The sequence below is a fragment of the Stylophora pistillata genome, chromosome 5 (genome assembly GCF_964205215.1).
Source record: "Stylophora pistillata chromosome 5, jaStyPist1.2, whole genome shotgun sequence".
Classification (NCBI taxonomy): domain Eukaryota; kingdom Metazoa; phylum Cnidaria; class Anthozoa; order Scleractinia; family Pocilloporidae; genus Stylophora; species Stylophora pistillata.
In genome coordinates, this window is record NC_142523.1 from 28,188,224 (window position 1) to 28,209,914 (window position 21,691).

A 21,691-nucleotide genomic window follows, 5' to 3' on the forward strand; every position below is an offset into this window, starting at 1 on the left:
ACCCATAACTGTCAAAAGTATGGTTTTATCATTGCTTGTGATCCTCTTTGGTCCTTTAGTTTGTTTCATTGTACAAACGAATGTCCCATTGTCTTCATACTTTACGGGGCTAATAAGTAGGCTGCCGTCGGATACTTGATTAAATCGCATGTGGTCTAAAGAGTTTCGTCCTTTTTTACTCCAAGATATCTGTGGGCTTGGTACTCCCTCGGCACCGCAGCTTAATAAACCAGATGAGTCCGCAATCAAGGTTTGTTCGTCTAGCGTGTTCTTGGTAAATTTTGCTGTCGAAAGAAGTGATAAGAACCCCCAATATCATAGCAGTACTATTAAAAGGTCAGTAGTATGGTAATCTTACCCGTCATTATCCTGCATTTTTAGCCTGTGCCTGTATCTCTGTAAGCTGAAAAGATGTGCTCCTTACCATTAACATAGACAACGTAATATTGAACATATTCCAATCTGTAGCATTCGTATAATCCTGCATCAGACAACAGCACCTTGTCAATGAACAGTTCACCAGTTTCTTTAGTCCTGATTCTTTGATAAGTAGAGTTCACTGTTTGACCATTAATGACCCATCCTGAATAACTGGTTTCATTTTGTATTGAGCATTGAAGCTTTTCATTGCTACCAATATCAAAATAGAGTTCTTTTTTGTCCAACACTTTTTTGTTCTCTGCAAGAAATGGTTCAGTTAGAGGATGTTATAAAAGATTAATTCATTTTGAATACCATCACAGGTAGAGAAAGGAAAGATGAGTATATTTACCTATACCAATCCTTAAATTGGCAAATCTGTAGATTTTTCGTATATTATATTAGGCTAAGTTACATTACTCCACACAAAGTCATGTCAACCGTTGTCAATTTATGTTACATCCAAATTTTGAAAAGACGTGAAGACCCTGAAAGACCTGAGTAACCCTTTACCGAGCCATGAAATCCGATAAGGAGCCATTGAAACCCCCATAAAAGTCATTTGAGCCCTAGCTTAATTCACTTGAGTCATATTACCTCAGACCAACTTAGTAAAATCACCAATAACCTTAGTCATGTCACCCCAAACCAGGTCATGTCACCCCCTGTCCGAGTCATGTCTTTATCTTAAGTGTAAAATATGCGAAAAAAAATATATGCTTTTTCGCAAGCCGTACTGCAACAGGCACTCTTCAGAAAATAGCTACTAGTCATCTATAGCTCCGAGTTTTTAGCTGATTTTCCTTTACCCTAAAATGTCTAACTGGAAGAGAGACTACACAAGAGAAGAAAATCACCTTTCGGGCTTTATAATGAACTACTTACTTGGTTGACACAACGCCTGAGAGTCCTTGCCATCTGATAAACATTGGGGTGGGATATTAACCTTTCCATCAGTACGAGCACAAAATGCAAGTTCTGGCTCATCTCCTTTGCAAGAGACGTCTGACATTACAAAAGGAATTCCCTCATCCTTCACGTCTGAACCAGTGAATTCCGCCAAAGCCTCTTTAAAGCCAAGTTGACGACAAATGACTTTGACATCGTCAAAATCCCATCCATTCCTGCAGATCTTTGCCCATTTACCTTTGTAAAATACTTCCACTCTTCCTCCATACTCCACATTTGCACCATTCAAGCGAACAGGAACTTAGGAAATTATAAAACGTTAAATACACTAGGATAAAATTCGCTAATTATAGGAATGATAAATTTCTGAGACAGTACGAATGGACATAAATCACGAAGTGAATTATTCAGTTAGTGCCAATTTAGTGATTGTGTTCTTCAACATTCTTGGCATATTTTTTTATATTATCCGTCAGTCTACAATTTTCATTGGTTCGGAAAATAATAGTTTCGATGTTGCAGGTGTCATTTGTTTTCCAATGTGGATCAAGACGTTTACGTTACATAATGTTAGTCTCCTTGAAGCGATGTGGTCGACGATCCTCTTTTGCAATTAAAGCATTCGTGTGATTCACCTCGCAAGTTTCATCATTATACTAACTTGAAAGCAAACAAGATCTAATTTATATTTGCAGTATTTTAGAACTTTTGAAAGCATGTTTTCGTAACTTTCAAACGCTAAACTTTGAGAGTGCAATCGGGAAATTCATATGACAGACTATAACCTCTGAAGGAAGAGACGTTCTTTCAGGTGTCAGTTGGAAATGTGGAAATTTTCTTATTGCACGTAAAAGAGGAAAAATGGGAAATGTAAAGGAGAAAAAAGTTTTAGGGGAGCTGAAATTAAGGATTTAAAAGTATCAATTTGACTATTCTTTTGAAACTATGACGCTTATGAGCCCTAAATGCATGATAGCGCAGGTTCTTATTTCGACGGCTATATTAAATAGTTATCTTTTAAGCATGTAACTAGAGTTGTAGAAAACAGCTAAAATCAACTAATCGACAATAGTTTGAGGAGTCACGAGGCGCAGTCGAGTGAGTCCGCAACACATTGGCCAAACACACTGCGACATTATTGCGAGCTGTGGCAGAATTTTTAATTTTTGATACCTTTCTTGTATCTGAGCAAGCCTCGAGGACTAAAACTCATTTCTCTCAGGCAGTTTTATCTTTCTGTCAATGTACTTGAAGTTATAGTGATACGAAAGCCGGAAAATTGGTACAATTCACTTTTACCTTTGCAAAATTGCTGTTTCCTTGCCAGGTTTTTTTCACATGTAGTTGGAATGGTGCAGTTGTGGTAGATGGATGTCTTGGAGGTGTTGCCTCTTTCTGCATACCGTGTGTCATTAACATAAACACCGTTGTTATAATAGCCCATGGCCATGCAGGTTGAATTGAGATCAGCTTCATCCCATTCACTGGTACAAAGCTTTTCCCAGCTATTGTTCGTGTAGATTTCCATTCTACCGACAGATGGGTTCTTGTCTGTTTTAAAACGCAGTGGAAATGCTTTAAAAATTAAAGAAAGGAACAAATCTAGTTAGTTCGTTTGTTTGTTCTTTTTTTTTCCATTGTTTTGATGATGGAAATAACAGCAGTATGCAGGACGCGTGTTATACCTGTACTTTATATTGGGCCTTGGTCACGATGGATTCTCTGTGGTTCAGTGGTAGGGCATAGGAGCGCGGAATCTGAAGGTCTTAGGTTTCATTCGTCATGGAGAGTTAGAATTTGTTCTTTGTCCCACGCTTGTGAAAAGACGAACAACCACATTCTCTACTTCGTTTTTTACCGAGCTCAAAATTGACCTTCTTTCTTATTCTATTACAGACATAATGATGTTTGTCGATTAAACTGATTAAGCTGACTATGAATTCATGTCCTTAGAAGTTTCCCTCGTATGCCATAGAAAACACCTAGATATTTCTGATTAGGGTAAAGCTCAGAAATAATGATGCCATCGAGGTTGAGTGAAACGGGCATGAAAGTGTTTTGTAATCAAAGTAGGACCCTCAAAACGTTCATTGTATAATTGCTACACTGAATAGAAGAGGATAAGAGATTTTAAAACGAATATAATCTATAGCTATAAGAAAACGGTAACTTGACAACTTATGTGCATGGAACGAGTTTTTTTCTCTTTCTTTCAAAAAGTACATGGTGAATTTTGTACAGGTACAGTTTGAATGCATTCATGAAGGATGTGAGACTTCTAACGAAATCCTTACTTTAAGTAATTTGTGGCTTTTACATACTTGCCTTCATGATAGTGTGTGATTAAAGTTCAAACTCAGAATTTGTCCTAAATTCATTGTTATTTTAATATCCATTCGTGTATTCATCTATTTTTTTTTTGTCAGAGACTATCCTTTCACTGAAATCACAAAATTAGATTCTTGTATGTTACCTTGATGACAACTGGACGTGTTGCTACATTCTCTCAGCAGTGCTCTGGTCCCATTGCAGTGTTTCCCACCATTTGCTGGTTCTGGATTAGTACATTCTCTTTCCCTTGTTTGTATACCACCAACTGGCTTGGTACAGATACTCCATGAGTTCCACTCGCTCCAGCCACCATCGACTTAAAAAAAGTACAATGTTGCAAATAACTGTGATGTGAGGAACAACCATAGACAATATATGAAGATCATTTAACAAATAAAGGTATGTACGACAAAGGCACAGTCTATATTTCGACCTTCCATTGTCATTAATTTGAATGTTCAAGCTAACATTTAACTGCGGTGGGCTCATTAATTTGGTGAGGAGCTATGTTGTAGAGTTTGCATATAATTTGTTGAAGTATCTCGAGTTTAAAAATCCTTAGTGAAAAATAATTTGATTTACTCTTAGTTGTGAGTCATGCAGGTTTGGGATTAAACTGAGTTTAGTCATGCGAACGTTATGAATGGTTTACGGACGTCGCCAGCAAGACTAGTTAAACTCAGATTATTCTTAAGTTATCAACTGTAGTCAATGTTCAAGAAAAACCATTTGAACCTCACATTTGCTGACGCAAGTTCAGAAAAGCGGAAATGAATAATGAGATGTACAAAGAGACGCTTTCATTTGCCCGTATCGTGGCCGCAAGGCCACGCGAGATGCATGTGTAAAGAGGAAAATAGTCAAAGAATACTTACGACTAACTCATACTTAAAGCACTTAATCTAGAGATAAAACATGGTTGTGAGCTTGTAGTTATTGTTCTTGCGGTAATGCAGGGTTGCTTTTAATCTCAAAAGTCAAGCCCCTCTTATCTCACGGAGAGAGTATTGTAACCATCCAACTCCGAAAAATAATATACGCATATATAGTTTAAACAAACTGCACACATTCAAAATTCGTCAACTTCCTACGCTGCAAACAGAATCTTTCTTAGCCTGCACAAGCTAAATTCCACTTTTTTCCAATCTTATGTCTTGTCTCGCCTCAGCTGCTTAAAAAACATTTGCATTGTAAAGCCGTTACAGGGTTTTCTCCCGCTTGTATCTGATAACAAACCTTAGAGTTTTCTGCCTCGGAACGAAAATACCTCAGAACAAACCTTTTTGCGACGGCAAGGTTTTTGACTGATTGAAATTAAACATACGCGGCAACGAATTCTGCTCATTTCTTGTTTCGCCGCATCAGATCATCAACAATCGAAGCATGAGTGTACGGTAACTTGCACCTATCAGAGGGAAACAAAAACTACTGGGAGGCGAAAAAAGGCATTGCGATTTAAAAGACTACCAGCCATTATTTTTACCCGCGCATCAGCGAATCTATTTCCCAACCACTCAGTTAAATCCATCATTTTTAAAAACTTTACATTACTTCAAAACGATCCAGAGACAAGCACTATCTTTTCTCAGCCTCTGCTCATTTCATTCAAATGCGACAAAAACATAGGCAATTTTTTGGTCAGAAGTTCTTCTTCAGACTAATGACCAACCAGGCACTTTTAAATGCGCTCGTGCACGATGCAAAACGTTTCCTTTCATTCACAACATTGAGAAAATATCGGGACCCAAACGATCCATTAAAATCACTGATCACTTCACGCGCACCTCTGCGAATGTAATCTATTGCATAACTTGCACTTATTGCAAAAAGATTTACATCGGCGAAACAGGCAGAAGACTAGGTGACAGATTCTGAGAACACCTTCGCGACGTGGAGAGGAATGACAAGGACACATCAAAACCAGTCGCTAGACATTTTAATTTACCTAATCATTCTAAGCAACATATGGCAATCTGCGGACTTTCTTTACTCTTAGGTAGCACGGAAAGCCATAAAACTCTTGAACAAAAGCTCATCTTTCAAACCGACAGTCTAAATCCCACAGGTATCAACGAACGCTTTTCATTCCACTAATTCATTCCTGTTTTTCTCGTTGCCATGTTCCCACCAATCACGTAGCTCCATTTTCTACCTTTAAAAGCACACAGAACCCACAATTCCTCTATTCGCTCCGACGAAGCGATAACGCTAGAAACGTCAGCTTTTATAATTGTAACGGTGGCCAATTTACCATTTCAACTTTCTTGATATATTGAAATTTTTTCGTTACCCACACCGACGCAGACCCAAACAGTTTCTTTAGATACTATCAGCCTTTATTCCCAGCTATGTTGGACGATTCACGGGAATATTTACCGCTGTCGCCAGTTTCAACATCTGATATGGCAATAATTGTCTTTTCTTCTTCGATATCGAATTTTGCCCTTTGAATTCTTGAGGCACCATCTTTTTTCCAGATTACATCTTTTGATTTTTGGAATAGGCAAGTCAATTAAAGTGTTCCCCATCCATTATGGGAAGTGGCTGCTTTAGAATAGTTTAAACAATGGGTAGTTCTGCAAAGAGAAGCAAGAGACTCATGACTGTGTCATGCACTTAGGAGGGCCTCAATGTGGCGTAGGTACTAAAAGTTGGATTCACCTGAAACCACCTGAAACCACATGAAACCATCTGAAACCATCAGAAACCACCGATGAAACCACCTGAAATTGACTTAGGCAGTGAAAGCTAAAGCCACCATTCATCAGCTATATTCTGTCATTTGCAGTGACATACCTTGCAAAAAATCCACATATATTTCACTCTTGCAAAAACAAAGTCAGTGAAACTCTAGGTCACGCTATAAATTCGTCTCTGATTAAAAAGAAACACAATGTTCAAAATTTCCTTAGGAAGTTTGAAAATATTCAGGCCTTCCTGGGCTTTTTCATATATAATTTGCATGATCCTGTTGAAAAAACTCACGTATTTCTTCGATTTAAAACAGTTTCTTCTTTGCATTCGCGATCATATGTTGTTATTGTCGCGCAAGTGACTTGTCAAGAAATGAATTCGCATATTCCCTTGCAACTCCCAGCCATTCGTAGAGCTAATTGAGTGTGTTTTCAACATGAACAATGGAATGTTTCCTTGAAGACCTGTTTGTGGTGCCTATTCTGTACTGCAGGGCATTATACACGATATCCGTAAGCCGGGCTCCCTGTGGATAAACTCGATTGTTAACACTTATTTTCTGATGTTACCCGTAATTTTTTAGGTGCTTTCATGTTGTTTTAAATTGTTTCGAGATATTTTCAGGTAATTTCAGATGGCTTCCTTAAAGGTTTCAGATGGTTTCAGGTGGTTTCATCGGTGGTTTCAGATGGTTTCAGATGGTTTCAGATGGTTTCAGATGGTTTTAGGTGGTTTCAGATGGTTTCAGGTGGTTTCAGGTGGTTTCAGGTGATTCCAACTTTTAGTACCTACGCCTCAATGTGGTGATGGCCCTCACAGCTAACAGTTAAATCCCTAGCTATTTTATGGCTTACGGTCAATTTCTGTCCGTTGCGATTAAAATAAAAGTCTTTTTTATGGTTAGGTATTTTTATGACTAATGGTTAAAATTTGGCAGTTGTAATCATACCGGCTAGCTGAAACGTTTCACTTTTTAATCTTTCATTCTTACTCTCCATTCAAAAGAACGTTTTCCATTTCCAGTACAAAAGTAGCTAGATTGAAGAGCTCTTGTCACCTAATAATCAAACCTGCAATATTCTTCGTCTCAATTGAATGGGTCTCATCACGAATTAAAAAGATCCACAAATCAACTTCAAGTTTTTGATAGATGCAAAGGAAGTAGATATCCAAAGGAATCGTTTTGAACAGTTAATCGCAATTTTACAGCAAATTTTGCTCAGGAATGTTTGCAGTTTCTCGTGTTTTCATTACCTTGTTCATTGTCAAGATTGCTAATCTTTCTATCACATGCAAAAATAGGTTTTGACTTGCGCTTTCTTTGTCATTTCCCACCGCTCTATTTTGAACTTCTTGGATCTCTCCGTCGCAGAAATACCTTTTTTAAAACATTCCGGCTTAGATGTTTATTTATTTATTTATTTATTCATTAACTTTGCCAAACAACAACAACCACCGTGATAAAAAGAGAAATAAATCAAAAGAAACTGTGAATAAGTCGTGGATACATTGCTATTGAGTTGGTTTTGAAGATAATTAAATGCCAATTGTTAACTCCCGGACACAGTTGAAACTACTTGGTATTACTTTGAACTGCTGAAGTGATGTTGGCTGAATGGTCAGAATTCACATTTTAGCTATCGGTCAGTACAAAATACAGACTGCAAACCGGGTACGAAATGCAGACTAGGTACAAAATGCAGACTACAGACTCCACATTGGGTACAGAATGCAGACTGGAAATTTTGAAAACTGTTTTTTTCAATCTAAAGGCTAAAAGTTTCTAAAGAAACAGTGGTGCTGCGTCGGTGGGAGTAACAATGTAATTTGGTTATATCAACTCGGTTGAAATATGTAAATTGGCCACCGTAACGAATAAAAAAGCTATCGTTTGGAGCGTTAGCCCTTCGTCAGAGCGAATGGAGGAATTGTGGGTTGTATGTGTTTTTATATGTAGAAGCGGAGGTACGCCATTGGTGAGAACATGACAACGAGAAAAACACGAATAAATTAGTGGAATGAAAAGCGTTCGTTGATACCTGTGGGATTAAGAGTGTCGATTTGAAAGATTAACTTTTGTTCGAGAGTTTTGCGGCTTTCCGTGTTGCCTAAATGTAAGGAAAGACCGCAGATTGCCATATGTTGTTTCGTCTGTTACATGATAACATATGTCATCTTACAACTTACCGAGTGTCACGCCATCGCTTTTTGCAATCTCTTTCATGATCACTTGCCCGTTTCCTCGCATATTTTGTTTTTAACAAAGTGGCCACTGAATTGGGTTTTTAAAAAAGCGGCCACAATCGTTCTAAAATAGAATTTCAAGCTTTCGTATAGTCTTCTCATTTCGCGCGGAGATGTCAGTATTGAAAAAAAAGACAGCTTTTGTATATGGTACGAACTCTTAACCTCTAAAATTTTCATTTAGTTGACAAAAATGTGAACTTAGACTAAAACTGTTCCTTCGAATTGCCGTATTTTTTAACATTCAGGGGTGTACACACAATGATTTTCAGAAATTAATGTTGGTGTAGTCACTAAACGGATGAAAGGTAAAACCATCAGAAAAGCAAACAATTGACAAGTCCGACGTTAAAACAACGTTACGCTTTCCGCTATAAAAGTTCGGCGGTTACTCATTTTAGCGATATACAACAATATAAATACTGAAGGCTCGCAGTGAGAAGAATGAGGGCTTGAAATTGTATTTAAGAACGGTTGTGGCCTGGACGCCTTGTTGAAAACAAAATATACTCGGAAATGGCGAGGAATATTCCAAAATAATGCAAATGATGGCGAAAGATGATCGCGCAAAAGCAATTGCATTAAGCGTCTTCACTCATAGTTACACCTTTAGTATTTCAAAGAGCTTTGACTCGGTTACCCATATGCTAACTGTGACGAGTATTTTAAATCAAATCGAAACTCCTTCGAAGAAAGGTTGAGTTAAATTATAATGTCGCAGCATTACTCTGGAAATGTGATAGAAGCGTTACGGTATAATTTCGTAAGGTCGCTATCAATTGATCTGCCGTCGACATATCGATCTGTTTACATCTAAGTGACTTACACATTTGCATATTCTGCCCCATTCTAATAGCTGTTTCTACGCTTAGGGTACCCACAGCTGAAAATGACAATCAATGACAAAGGAAAACAAAAATGGCAGGGATACTGCCATTTTTGATATCATCTTCTTGATATCATCAAGAATTTCGTACCAATCAACAGACGACAGCGCCGTTACCGTAGTTTTTCTTTGCGGGCTCTTTTAAGGTCTGGAACTGAATAAGTTGTAACAAATCGTATCCCTTTGTAATGTAATACACTCAATAATATTATTACTCGGGACTGATATCGCCCGTATTGACTCTTGAGCTTCCTCAAGCTTCAGAAAATTCTCACCTCAATAATAATGAAACCTCAATAAGAATTATACCTATTCCATCTTTTGTGTGTGTAGTCCGTAGGCAGTATATATGTATAACCCTTGAGCTCCTATTTCCCCCCTTTTCTCACTATCACCGTCAGCTTCATCTTTATCTTCGTCTCCATTTATCTCCACCATCTTCATCTCCATATTCATCTTCATGCTTATTAACAACTAGTAATAGTCTACAAATATCCTACAAGCAGCTGATGGCTCATCAGGAGAGTCATGGTCTACTTTTTGAGCACCAGTCTCCTTTCCGTCTGAACCGCTCAGCTAGCGGTTACTTACTTCACTAATTTCATCAGAAAGAAGGCCGACAGTGGAAAGGCAACAAGAGCCGTTTTTATTGACTTATCAAAAGCATTCGATGCCATCAGTCATTCCGTTCTATTGAGTAAACTGTCCCGTCATGGTGTATATGATATGGAACTACAATGGTTTACTGATTGTTTATTTTATCGCAAGTAGATCGGTCAGTTTCATGGTGTGCCCTCTGAACCAAATCCAATTAACATTGGAGTTCCTTAGACTTCTCATTTTTACAAGAAGGCAGCTGGAAGAGCAAACCTCTTACGGCGCATCCGTTCCAGCATTGATACTGTTAGTGCCCAACAAATTCACCAATCGATGATTATACAAATATTTACGTATGGCTGCTATACTAGTCTTTGATGGTCAGAGTCCCGCAAACGCATGATCCGCTCTATTGAGACCCGAGGCCATCATTTCCCCGAAATGCAGTCTGCAGAACTGTGATCTTCAATTTTTAACCATGCCTTAATGGCACTGCATGCTTTCCATTGAAAGATTAAATTCCATGATTACATCATAACGCTTTTAACACTAGAAACAATGGGAAATCAGAAACAGCACCAAAGGTCAGACTGGATTTTGCGCACCGTAACTTTTATTTTTTAGGTGACTCGATTTTTAATTCATTACCTCTAATTTTAAGAAACATTAATTCTAGAGTTCTATTTAGGCAATCCTTAGACGTTTATTACTTGAAAATTTATTGTTTAATATTTTTAACGATTTTTAACTTAATGCATTTTTGCCTTCATATGTATTTTAGTCAGTTTTATTTTACATATCTGAATAATTCTTATTTATAGCTTTAATTCTTAGCCAGCAGGACCCTGCTGATAACAGTACTTTATACTGAAGGGTTATCCTGGGTAAAAAATTCGATTATTATTATTTTTTTTATTATTCCTGCACTATTCTTACGAGGTATGGAATAGGCTTAAAATAACTTGCTACGTCCCTTTCAAATCTGTCATTCTATACATCCAAATTCTAACAGGGGTATAAGTTCATAATGACGTCTGGATTGTTTTCATATATCTCTTCCTAATTTTTGGTCGCTGAATAAGCAAATTTAAATTCGGTGAAATGTTTTCAGGGAAGTTTTTTAAAAAAAGATCGCTTTCCAACCTCAATGATAAATACTTACTAAATAAAGACGCGCCGATAGTTGCTTTGACAAACCATAACGCGTACACCGTTACTAATTTTGATAATGTACATAAAATCATGACTCGTCAGTCACTGATATTCATCGAGCATTTTGATGAGGAGTGAAATGGGAGGTCAATTAAAATCAGTATAAAACGAATTTTTATACTGAATGCCATGTTAAAAAAGATGGGGTGTCGAGATCGGTACAAAAAATATTCAACGACACTCCAAAGAACAATCGGTTGGGACTGACAAACAAACATTTGCATACGTCTAGATACAAAATAAACTCACATCATTTATATCAGTTGACATGTACTCGCTCTTTTAAATGCCGTTATCAATGAATTTGTTTTTTATTATTTTCATTAATTTTCAAGTAAATATTTAAGTGGTTTGAAGCCCCTAAATCCGATTTGGAACCTAAGAATCGGCTTTTTCCCCATATCTTACTGAAATTATATTGATTATGGACTCCAACTCTCTATATTTATAAATGTGAACCATACCTCTCACTTTAATCCACAAGGTTGAGCTCGTGCTCCCTTCGCTGTTTTTGGCGCTGCATGTGTATTGGCCAGAGTCCTCCCATCTCGCTTGACGAATCGTGAGAATGTTGTTGTTACCGAGACTCACCCCATCCTTAGTCCAGTTTACCTCAGGTGTAGGGAAACCTTTTCGAAAGCAAATGAACCGAAGCGATGAATTATATGCAACCAACTGAGTTTTGAGCTGAGGATTGATTTCAGGAGGACCTGGGCATAGAGTTGAAAAACACAATTCAAAGTAGGTGAAAAATAATAAAACAAGAAAAACAGAAAATTAGACAAACAAAGAGAATAACTAAAAGAGTAAAAGTAAAATAAGACTAGTCTGTGACATTTGGTCCGAAAAGCTGCTTTCCTTCCCCTCTCAGTGTTTTAACAAATGCGGAATTACACTAGATGCGTATTGACCAGCGACTCCATAATTAACTCGATTAATAATGGTGACCATGTTTGTGTTACCAAATAACTTTCCATCCTTTGTCCAATTCAACTCTGTCTTAGGAGAAACCCCTCATGAAGTATTTTCCTCGAGTTGTTTAATCTGATTTGACGGGCTTTCCTTGCCGATAATTAACTTAAAGAGGACCTTTTTCTAACGCCCCTCATCATCTCCACTCTCATTCCTTTTAACTGTCGCTCACTCCCTTGTTGTAAGTTTCTGTCTTTCCCATGCTCTCCCCTGCTGTATTAATCAATATATTTTTTTCACTGATAAAACACTAAGCCCTTGCTAACAAAAATCACGCTAGTTCTGCACGAAAATGCAATATATATATATATTTTTTCCACTAGAGAAAAATTGCCATTATTTTGAATGACAAAAAAAAATCTAGTTTCTAATCGGTAATATTAAAACTCGGGCTAAGTGCGCGCTATTTATTTTTCCCCCTCCTTTCTCCCCTTTTTTTTCCCCGAGGATAACGGGATAAGTTTCTATAGAAACTGTGATCTGCGTCGTTTGAAGATTCGTGAGGTTGTTGCTCTTACAAATATTTACCCCAGCCTTATTCCACAGTGCCTCAGGTGCAGGACAACCTCTTAGAGAGCGATTGAAGTGAAGCAATTGATTATATGGAACCCACCAATTCTCGAGAAGATGATTAACTTCAGGGGGACTTGGGCACGGAGTTCACGAGCATAATTTAAAAAAAAGGGGGTAAGTAAACTCAAGATAAAAGAATAAACTTGAATTAAGATTTATCTGCAACCACGATCTGAAAAGCTGCTTCCCGTTTCCCTTAACTGTTTTATAGCAATTCAACTGCTGTGAGTGGGGGTTTTTATATACTGTTCATCATGTAAAATGGCCAGCGTTATCCCTTCCTCAGAGCTATCGCTCGAAACGTTAGCTTTGAAATTCTTTGCGGTTGCCAATTAAAATTCTCAGCTCAGTTTTTGAAACCAACTCATCCTTCACAAAGAGTTTGGAGGTTAATGAAAGTAAAGTTAAAGGTCATGTGTGAAACATTTTCAGCCAGCAGATGAGTCTTTCTGCTCATACACAAAATCACTTACATTTGCAGGGCCGCGATTCCTGAGTTCTTGAGCAGTTAAATTCTAGAAGTAGGGTTATCCAGATAATTAACGATTGGGCGTAAGCCATCTTATTTGTATAAAGAAGGCATCGATTAAAAATAACTGCTGAAGGTTTCTTGATAGTTCCCAGATAAGAAAATACGAGAATGACATAGAGTTCATCGAGTTTCGCATTAATACAACATTAATATACATTTGTTATTTTTGTAACCATACGCGTAGCTTATGTTTGGTTCTCAATCTATTGCATATGGTGTAACGCCCTTGACTTTGATTGCAGTCTATATCGCAACCTATGAACGAGAATCCATTATTTCTAAAATCTTCTAAAAGCGCGTGTTCATGAAGTCTTTAGAAGTTTTAAATCAATGGTGAAACCAGCGATCGCAGTTTGGAATCACAAATTCAAAAAATTTCCTCTTGTCACTCACCGACTCTTTGGCGATTCTGTCCGCACTCTTTGCAGCCGCCACTCCATGATGACCACGCCATGCAACCTTCCGAAACAATAAGTTGTGTGAAAATAGTCAAATGTCAAATCGTTAACTTGTTTCACGCAAATAATCACTTTCCCAGTGCTCTTTTCTTTCTTTGCTGCGTAAATCTGCCGCTCACTAGAAAGAATACAGAAGTAAATTGCTATCATTGTCGACATCTTCAGTCTTTTCTCAGTGATTTATTAGAACTAAAATCTTTAGGTTAAAAAGTTTAAATAGTTTGAGTCTATAAATCACCGTCCTTCCGATTTGTAAGCCTCGTGTGTGTTCCCTCGAGGATTTAGTATGTTATCAAGCCAGGGAAAATGACACTGTTTTCTATTGCTCAAATATATGACTGTACAAAAAAGGAAAAAAAATATTAATGGATTCTATTCTTAATTCTTTACTTTTGCTGTTAAAGCTCTACCAAAAAAGTGGTGTTGTATATTCTTTCACTGATCACCAGATAAACACTGTATCGTGTCTGTATCCTTCTACTGGTAATCATCGTTTGTTCAACTAACTCTATTCTGTCTACTGCTAAATGATAATTCAATCAAGCATGGCTACTTACAATCTATTAAACCGGTTAGGACGAGAATGTTAGATGAACATGAAAAGAAAGATTCACATTCGGTGAGGAAACAAGTGGCTCAACATAACATTGGATTACTTGGCTACACACATCATAAGCTTGACGAACAACTGAACACTTCGTACTCACCCGCTTATGAATCCGGGAAGACCGCCATGAAAGAGAGAAAAATAATTTTGAAAAATCATGTCAATTCGTTTATAAACTCATTTATAAACCGTTTGGTATGTGAATGCTCTATTTTGAAATAGAAAATTGGATGACAGGATTTGCTAAATCAAGCAAGTAACCAGCCAAATATGGCTGATACCTGCTGTCAATAACATTGCTATCCGGTTTACCACCGAACCTAGGTATTGCGAGATATATATTTTACTAATACTCCCCAGATCAGTAACATCGTTCTCATAGTTACATTTTAACAGTAAAAGCTGTCGCCAATTGTCATTGATATACACCCGCAGATTCTCTTGCTTTATTAACTATTGAGGTCTACTGATTAGTGTTAAGACAGTGAATCTATGTGCATATTGACCCACAGGACAGTTTTATATCTATAGGAACGGATGATATTGATAGTTACCTTCCCTTTTGTCTGGACAGAAAAGATGAGATGAGAAAAGATGAGTATTTAATGATGTAAATAACATAACTAAAGTTTTGCTATCGCTTATCCACTGGCTAGAAACTTATCCTTTGGATAGTGTTATCCGTCCATGCAATTTATGCTTACAATCTTTACGCCCTATCTTAACATTTCCCACAGACGAATATGACGTGGAAAATGACTCTCTAAAACCTTTTCCTTCAGCGAAAATGTTTTAGGGTGGGTTACATTTCTGAATTTAAAATACAAAATACACGTTACACACATTGTTGGATGTCAGCCAAAAGTTCATTGATTTAAACTGTACTGTTAAAAGCAAAAGTAGTTTTAATAGGTTTCCGATAATAATCCAGGGTCACATCGGAGATTTGTTTCGCTCAGTCCTCCAGTACAGCTCCCCGACCAATTAGATACAAATTTTAATTCCACTTAATCACGTGCATTTTCGATACCAGATACTTCCTTTTGGGGGGGAACATTAGGTTAAAATAACTTGGATTTGTTTGTATAACACTTAATGGAATGGGGTCCAAAAACTATAGGCAATTCATATGTGCTCGCAATGTAAATGGAATCTTATGCACTAAAGAAAAAGTTGTCGCCTGAAGCATAAAAAATTAAGAATTAAAGTTGCGCGAGAAAATTTTTCTTCAACTTACCAGCTAAGCGATTGAAGAAGTGGCATGTAAAATAAAACAAATATAAATTAAATTAAAATATGCATCTTCAGCTCAAATGCATCCAGTTGTTTATTAAAAAATGGTGCAATCCTCTTCATTCACGTAATGCCTGTATCCCAGTTAAATATGCGAACGAAAACGCACTGTAAAGGCACCGTGCAAATACAAATGCTTTACTTGAAAATAAAACATGTACTTACGTCCTAACCGTTTTTATCAGAACCAAGGCCAAGGAATAGAAAAAACAATGATAACAAGAACAGCAAAAATAAATGAGTTACTCAACCAGGAAGATATTTGATATTCCTTAATCAGTTGTCCAAAGCGTTCAATAGTTAGTTCTGATATGTAACCATTTATAAAATCATGACTTAAATTCTTAGTATCATGTAAATGACGTCTTAACTACTTATGATTCACTTTAAACTAATGTTTTTGGAAGAACCCAATTCAAAACGACTTCGACCATTTTCTGGCAAACACAACATTGGTAGTAAGGGGAATATCAGAATACTGTATTTATTAGTGATCATAATTTATCATCCATATATTTGCTCCCAATAATATTAATGAAACGAAAATTGTAATCCTCATTATTACTAAGAGTAATGCTAGAATGAAATATAATTATTTCTTAAGAACCGGATCATTGGATAATGCAATTCAGGGCTTTTTATTGGCTTAGCCATTGTGATATATGAGCCAATATACCATAATCTACAAACATGGTAAGCGTACGCGTCAGCCTAAAATTCAACGGGAGCTAAAAAAATTAACATTTGGTAGGATTTTTCAAATATCTTGGGAGCGTTTTCAATAAAACAATTATTCCTATCGTGCCTATTGGATACGAGATGATTATAGCCAACTCGGCGCTATGCACCTCGTTGGCTATCTATCATCTCATACCCAACGCGCGCTCGTGGAATAATTGTTAAATATTACATGATGATTACTGCAGTAGTGAAAGCAGTGAAAAGAAATGCTAAACCCACCAAAATTACTATGAAATAAAATACTGATACTTACGGTCTGTTTGTCATTCAAGGTAGGTAATGGGAAAGAGAGAAGTATTAGTTAGGTTATGCACATTTGTTATTGCCTTCATAGTTCTTAATCTTGGTATCGTTTAGACAAAGTGTCTTGATAATTGAACAACCAGTGGTAGGAATAACTGCCAAGTCATATTGCACTTGCTCCAACTGTTGGGTACCTCAAGTAGTGACCATATTGGCAATGAATGAGAAGGTCTGACCGGAAAAGAGTCTTGGACTTATCGTCAGCTACCATTGGTAAAAAGGTCACTTTGCAAAAGTATTCCTCTTGGCTGCAGTTATAAAATGGTGACTGTGGTGAAAACTATGCCCGCCCGATTCATTGTCAGGAAAGCTTACAACTCTACCCTTTCGGAAAAGGAGATCACGAAAAATCGTAATAACATTGTGTCTCTCACGTAATGACTGACTGGTGCGTTAGAAATGGGAAAATGGAAAATGGGAAAATGAATGAGAGATAGTAAAAAAAGAAAAGAAAAGATACTTACGACCTGTTTTGTCAATGACAGGTTGGTGACCAGATAAGACAGAAAAAGGACATAATTAAACTTGAATGTTGTGTCATTTTAAAGCCGGTTTAAAATATAAAGTATTAATGCGAATTAACTTTTGTCTTTGAACATATTTTTGTAATTATATCATAATCTCTTGCAGACACAAGAGATTGCAGACAGAAACAAAGAGCAGTTTAACGCTCCAAGTTATGAGCTCCTGTTTTCGGATAAGTGAAACATTTAGAGACGTGCAAAAACGATTAATTTTCCTTAACAAAAGATGAAGCGACGTTTTACCGCCAAAAAAGGAAGAAAGAGAAAGGCAAAGAGATGATGAGGATTGCAAGAAATAGTGACTGACTTACAAGCGAAACAAAACTTAATATGCCTTGCAAAGCTAAGAAAGTCAAATTGTTTTATTTGACTAAAATTTAAATGAATCGCGAACCACTTGGAAGAGTAAAAATAAAGAGAAATGCTTCGGGAAGTGTTGTTAAATTCTGAATTTTTTAGCGTTTTGCTTGAAACATGATTTCTGAATTAAAATATTTTCTTACCCGCTAAAATGTCCATAAACCATAATTTTCAAGAGAAAAGAACGACAAAATGAATTGTTAGTTGAATTTAAGTGTTCCATACAAAGTTATTACACATGTACTAAGACAACACACCGATACTAAAAAGTACATTTTTTTCTTTCACCGCATTGTGCGAATTCATTTATGTGTTAGTAAGAGATTTAACGTGTACAATGACCAATGATCCCAAACTGAAAAAGGCAAATGATAACACACAATGAAACCGTTGTGCGCGAATGTTATTCTACTTTTTTAAGTGGCTGAATATAGTCTACGTAGGTTGTTTCACTTGTCCTAAAGTAATCTGATAGATACGCTGAGGAAAATATCGATTTTATATGACTTAAGTTTCCCTTACTAAGCGATCATCAGACTGAAGAGTATTCTACGAAAGCAGAATTACACCCTCAAGTTTTTCATTAAAAAATTCCATTAAAAAATCATTTAGCTCGGTTGGAACTGTGCTTTCTATTACTGGTTACTACAAGGAACTTTTTTACCACAAGTGGCAATAATGTCGCAATCTGATCGGCCAATTTGCCGTTGTCGATATGAGTACAGACAAAGCTGCTCATGTCAACGTGACACGCACTCAAACAATGCCTCTATTCGACGTCGATATTTGTTGTCGACCAATCGGCTGCGCTTGGAGAGTCCACAATATTTTGACCACTGTGAGGATGAATATCGTTGTCGATAAGAGTACAGACTACGCAAAACCACTGTCGGTTTGTTTAATACACCTTAAGCAATCGCAATGTCAACTTGCTGAACAAAAGATCTGATCTGGTTAGAAAATGTCGGGCTGGATTGCAGAATATCCGGCCACAAAAATGTCTTACTTGAGAAATTGCCACCGCAGTCCCGCATTGGTGTTTAATAATGCTGCCCCCGCAGTCCGCAGTGGCAAGTCTTTTGCTAAACCGACCGCATCATTAAATACAGTCATCGCCGCGCGTTGCGAATCGACCACATCAACCCCTCAACCAAAATAAAGAAATTGATTAATTTTTTTTCAAATTGTGTTTCTATGAACTTTAATAAATAGTAACTATCGATTAACAAACAGCGAAGTGAACTATTAACTACAGTCATCGCCGCGCGTTTACGCGAACTATTAATAATATTACACACATTTCAAATTAAACCTTACATACTTAGTCCGAGAAGGCGCAAGCTAATCGTGGAAAACTTTTTACTATATTTACAACAGCGGTCATCGCAATTAACAAGGTTCATGTCGCCTCCACAAATAGAACATAATCGAGATTTGGCCAGCAAACCTTCCCCCATTAACCACTGAATAAGTCTATCTTTATCGTTCAGTAAAACAATCAAGTCATCGTAACGCCATTTTCTCTACTTTCTCTCATCTCCCGCATAACTTCCTTTTAGCATGCCACATTGCATCACCTTGTCTTGTTTTTGGGCTTCAGGTGGAGTTTGTGTGCCACTGCTAGATTTCCGGGGTTTTTTCGATCCTATACACACTTGTAAGCATGTCTCAATAAACTACCTTTTTTAATCAAAACAACCGCCTCCCTTTGTTTGTCCTAAGGATATGATATCTTATTAAATGTGAGAACAAAATTCTTTTAATTCCTTAACTTTTAATTTCGGAGATTTAACAACTCTTAAATAATGAACAAACGAAAATAGCTTTCAATTACTCGCCAGAACAATACCACTAGCATAAATCTTAGTGCCGGCGTCACAAACAACAGCTCACGTTATACCAGTCATGTTCACCTCTTTCTTAGTTCACTGTAGTAAGCTAAGGATATGATATTCTAGTTATACTCGTGGTAATCCCTTCAAGAATGTATACCGTTTCCAAGCTTTACAAGCAGAACGAACAGACGTGAGTGAATTTACAGCGACGATTGAATTCTATACAATTTCCTTACAGCAAGCTCTTCACTGACAACGAAATACACCGTTTGGTTAAAAATAAGGCGGTATCGGTTGGAAGCTCAGAAAGCTATTTTATTCCCACTTTGCTTACTACAACAGCCTTTATCCTCGCATGCAACGACTCCCGGGTTGAAGTCATTTCCACCCACAGGCAGCCTCTTAACCTGTTCACCATATTTGCTGGATTTCCAGGGACTGGTGAGTGTAAAATATGTATATTTGGTTTTATGATGCCTTAACCAAAAATTTCCTATTTTTTTCCTCCGTTCCGCAACGGTTTACATGGGTTAGATCGTATCTGGTTAGTCTTGCAAACCTCTTTCTAATTCTAACTTAACCCTTGTTTTTAAGGGCCCTTTTCATAAACAAGACTTTTTGTTTCTACAACAGGAAAATCGTCTGCGATACAGCACGCAGCCCAAGATTCCCTAGAAGCCTCAGACCTAACCTCAACTGTACTCAGCAAAACAACTTCGTCAGGTCTGGTGAAGCATCTGGCCAAGAACAAGAAAGCCATTCTATTATCTCCGGAGGTGTTTGACAGAATCAACAAATTGATGAAGTCAGACGAGGACAACGCTACAGGAGACGTCCAGCTACTCTGCAAACTGTTCTCTGGTGAGCGCTGTTCCTATCACTACTCAACGGAAGACACGAGACTAATACCGCCTAACACTGCTTTCACCATCCTTGGCTCAACACAATTGTTAACCGCCGCCAAGCTCATCGCAAAGATGGACCATGGCCACGGTTTAATCGACCGAGTTTTATTTGCAACTCCTCTAACTTTAAGGCCTACGCTTTCCGAAATGGAGGCTGCTAAAGACTACCTATCAACCGAAGTCATGAGCGATTTCGAGGAAATCTTTCTGACTATTAATAATATTGCCAACAATACAGTTTACACCTTTGAGGAAGACGCAATCGCCATTGTGCGAGAAAACCTTGACATGTTTGTCGCAGAGGTAAATGAAGCAATTCAAGACGGCACAGTGCCTCCAAAATCCAACACACCAGAACTTATCCCCCGCCTAGCTACAGCCCTACACGTCTTCAATCACGTCATAGCCGAACTGCTCGCTGGCGTCCCTTCCACGGAACCTCCAACCAAAATAAGCAAGTCAACACTGGAGAATGCCTCAGTCTTCGTTAACCATCTTGAGACTCAGAAGGGAATCTTATGTCAGGTAAAGCAACAGAAGTTTATTTTAAAGCAACATATTTTACTATTAAGTCGCATTTTGCCTTCATTAGAAAGGAATGCCCTCCGTCGAAAGTCTTTGGCTACGGTAACTGAATTTTACCAATAAAGCACTCATTGTAAAATACTCGTTTATGTTTTTTTTTCCAATTCAATCCTTTTCTTACATGCCTTAATTCTTGTGTAACTCCCTTTTATTCTCCTCCAGTTCCCCAAAGAAATCATTAATTCGTTTTGAGATAAAACGATCAAACAACCAACGAGCGATTCAGTCGAGGAGAGCATCCCTTTGTCACCTGGACCGGCAGTAACGTACAAAGCCTTTAAGCATGGAAAGAGATCATCTCCAACAATCGCTGAGGCAGAGTACGAGCGCGCCACAGAGTCCTTGCAGGCGGATGGGTTTGGAAGAATAGTACAATTCCGTGTTCCACGAGCTAGAGCTACAAGCAAAGTCTTTGTGAAGTCGAAACCAGATTCGTATCCGACCACAGCACCAGTAACAAGTACTGAGTTTCATATTGTTTTGGCTAAACCAATACATAGAGACATTAATCAGCCAATAGTTAATTATCTTCAGTCAAATAACTTCCTTCAGTAATTTTAACAAACGTTTTCATCAACTTCTGGTGTCTGACCGTGCCTAAGAAGTTTTTTTAACTCGCCAAGCATGTAAATTCATTTAAGCCTGTCACTTTCCCACTCCTTTTAGAATATTTTCCAACTTAGGTGCTTTTAAATTTAGGTTAGTTCATC

General features: G+C 37.6%; 2 protein-coding genes across 2 annotated transcripts in view; one reads left to right on the plus strand and one right to left on the minus strand.

Moving 5' to 3' along the window:
• LOC111345584 (vascular endothelial growth factor receptor 1-like) overlaps positions 1–18,106 on the minus strand; it is a 43,890-nt gene extending 25,784 nt beyond the window's left edge. Inside the window, exons 1-9 of the mRNA XM_088760433.1 lie at positions 14,536–18,106; positions 13,764–13,829; positions 13,312–13,353; positions 11,758–12,003; positions 3,803–3,976; positions 2,629–2,904; positions 1,306–1,629; positions 425–679; positions 3–284 (exon numbers count right to left, since the gene is read on the minus strand). Of these exons, the coding sequence (XP_088616559.1) occupies positions 3–284; positions 425–679; positions 1,306–1,629; positions 2,629–2,904; positions 3,803–3,976; positions 11,758–12,003; positions 13,312–13,353; positions 13,764–13,824 (1,660 nt within the window). The 5' untranslated portion in view covers positions 13,825–13,829; positions 14,536–18,106. The remainder of the gene's footprint in view (positions 1–2; positions 285–424; positions 680–1,305; positions 1,630–2,628; positions 2,905–3,802; positions 3,977–11,757; positions 12,004–13,311; positions 13,354–13,763; positions 13,830–14,535) is intronic.
• Positions 14,412–21,044, plus strand: LOC148731243 (uncharacterized). Its single transcript, XM_088761902.1, has 3 exons — positions 14,412–14,630; positions 14,948–15,045; positions 20,105–21,044. The coding sequence occupies exons 1-3, from the start codon at positions 14,412–14,414 to the stop codon at positions 21,042–21,044; spliced, it is 1,257 nt and encodes a 418-aa protein (XP_088618028.1).
• Positions 21,045–21,691: the final 647 nt, after the last annotated feature.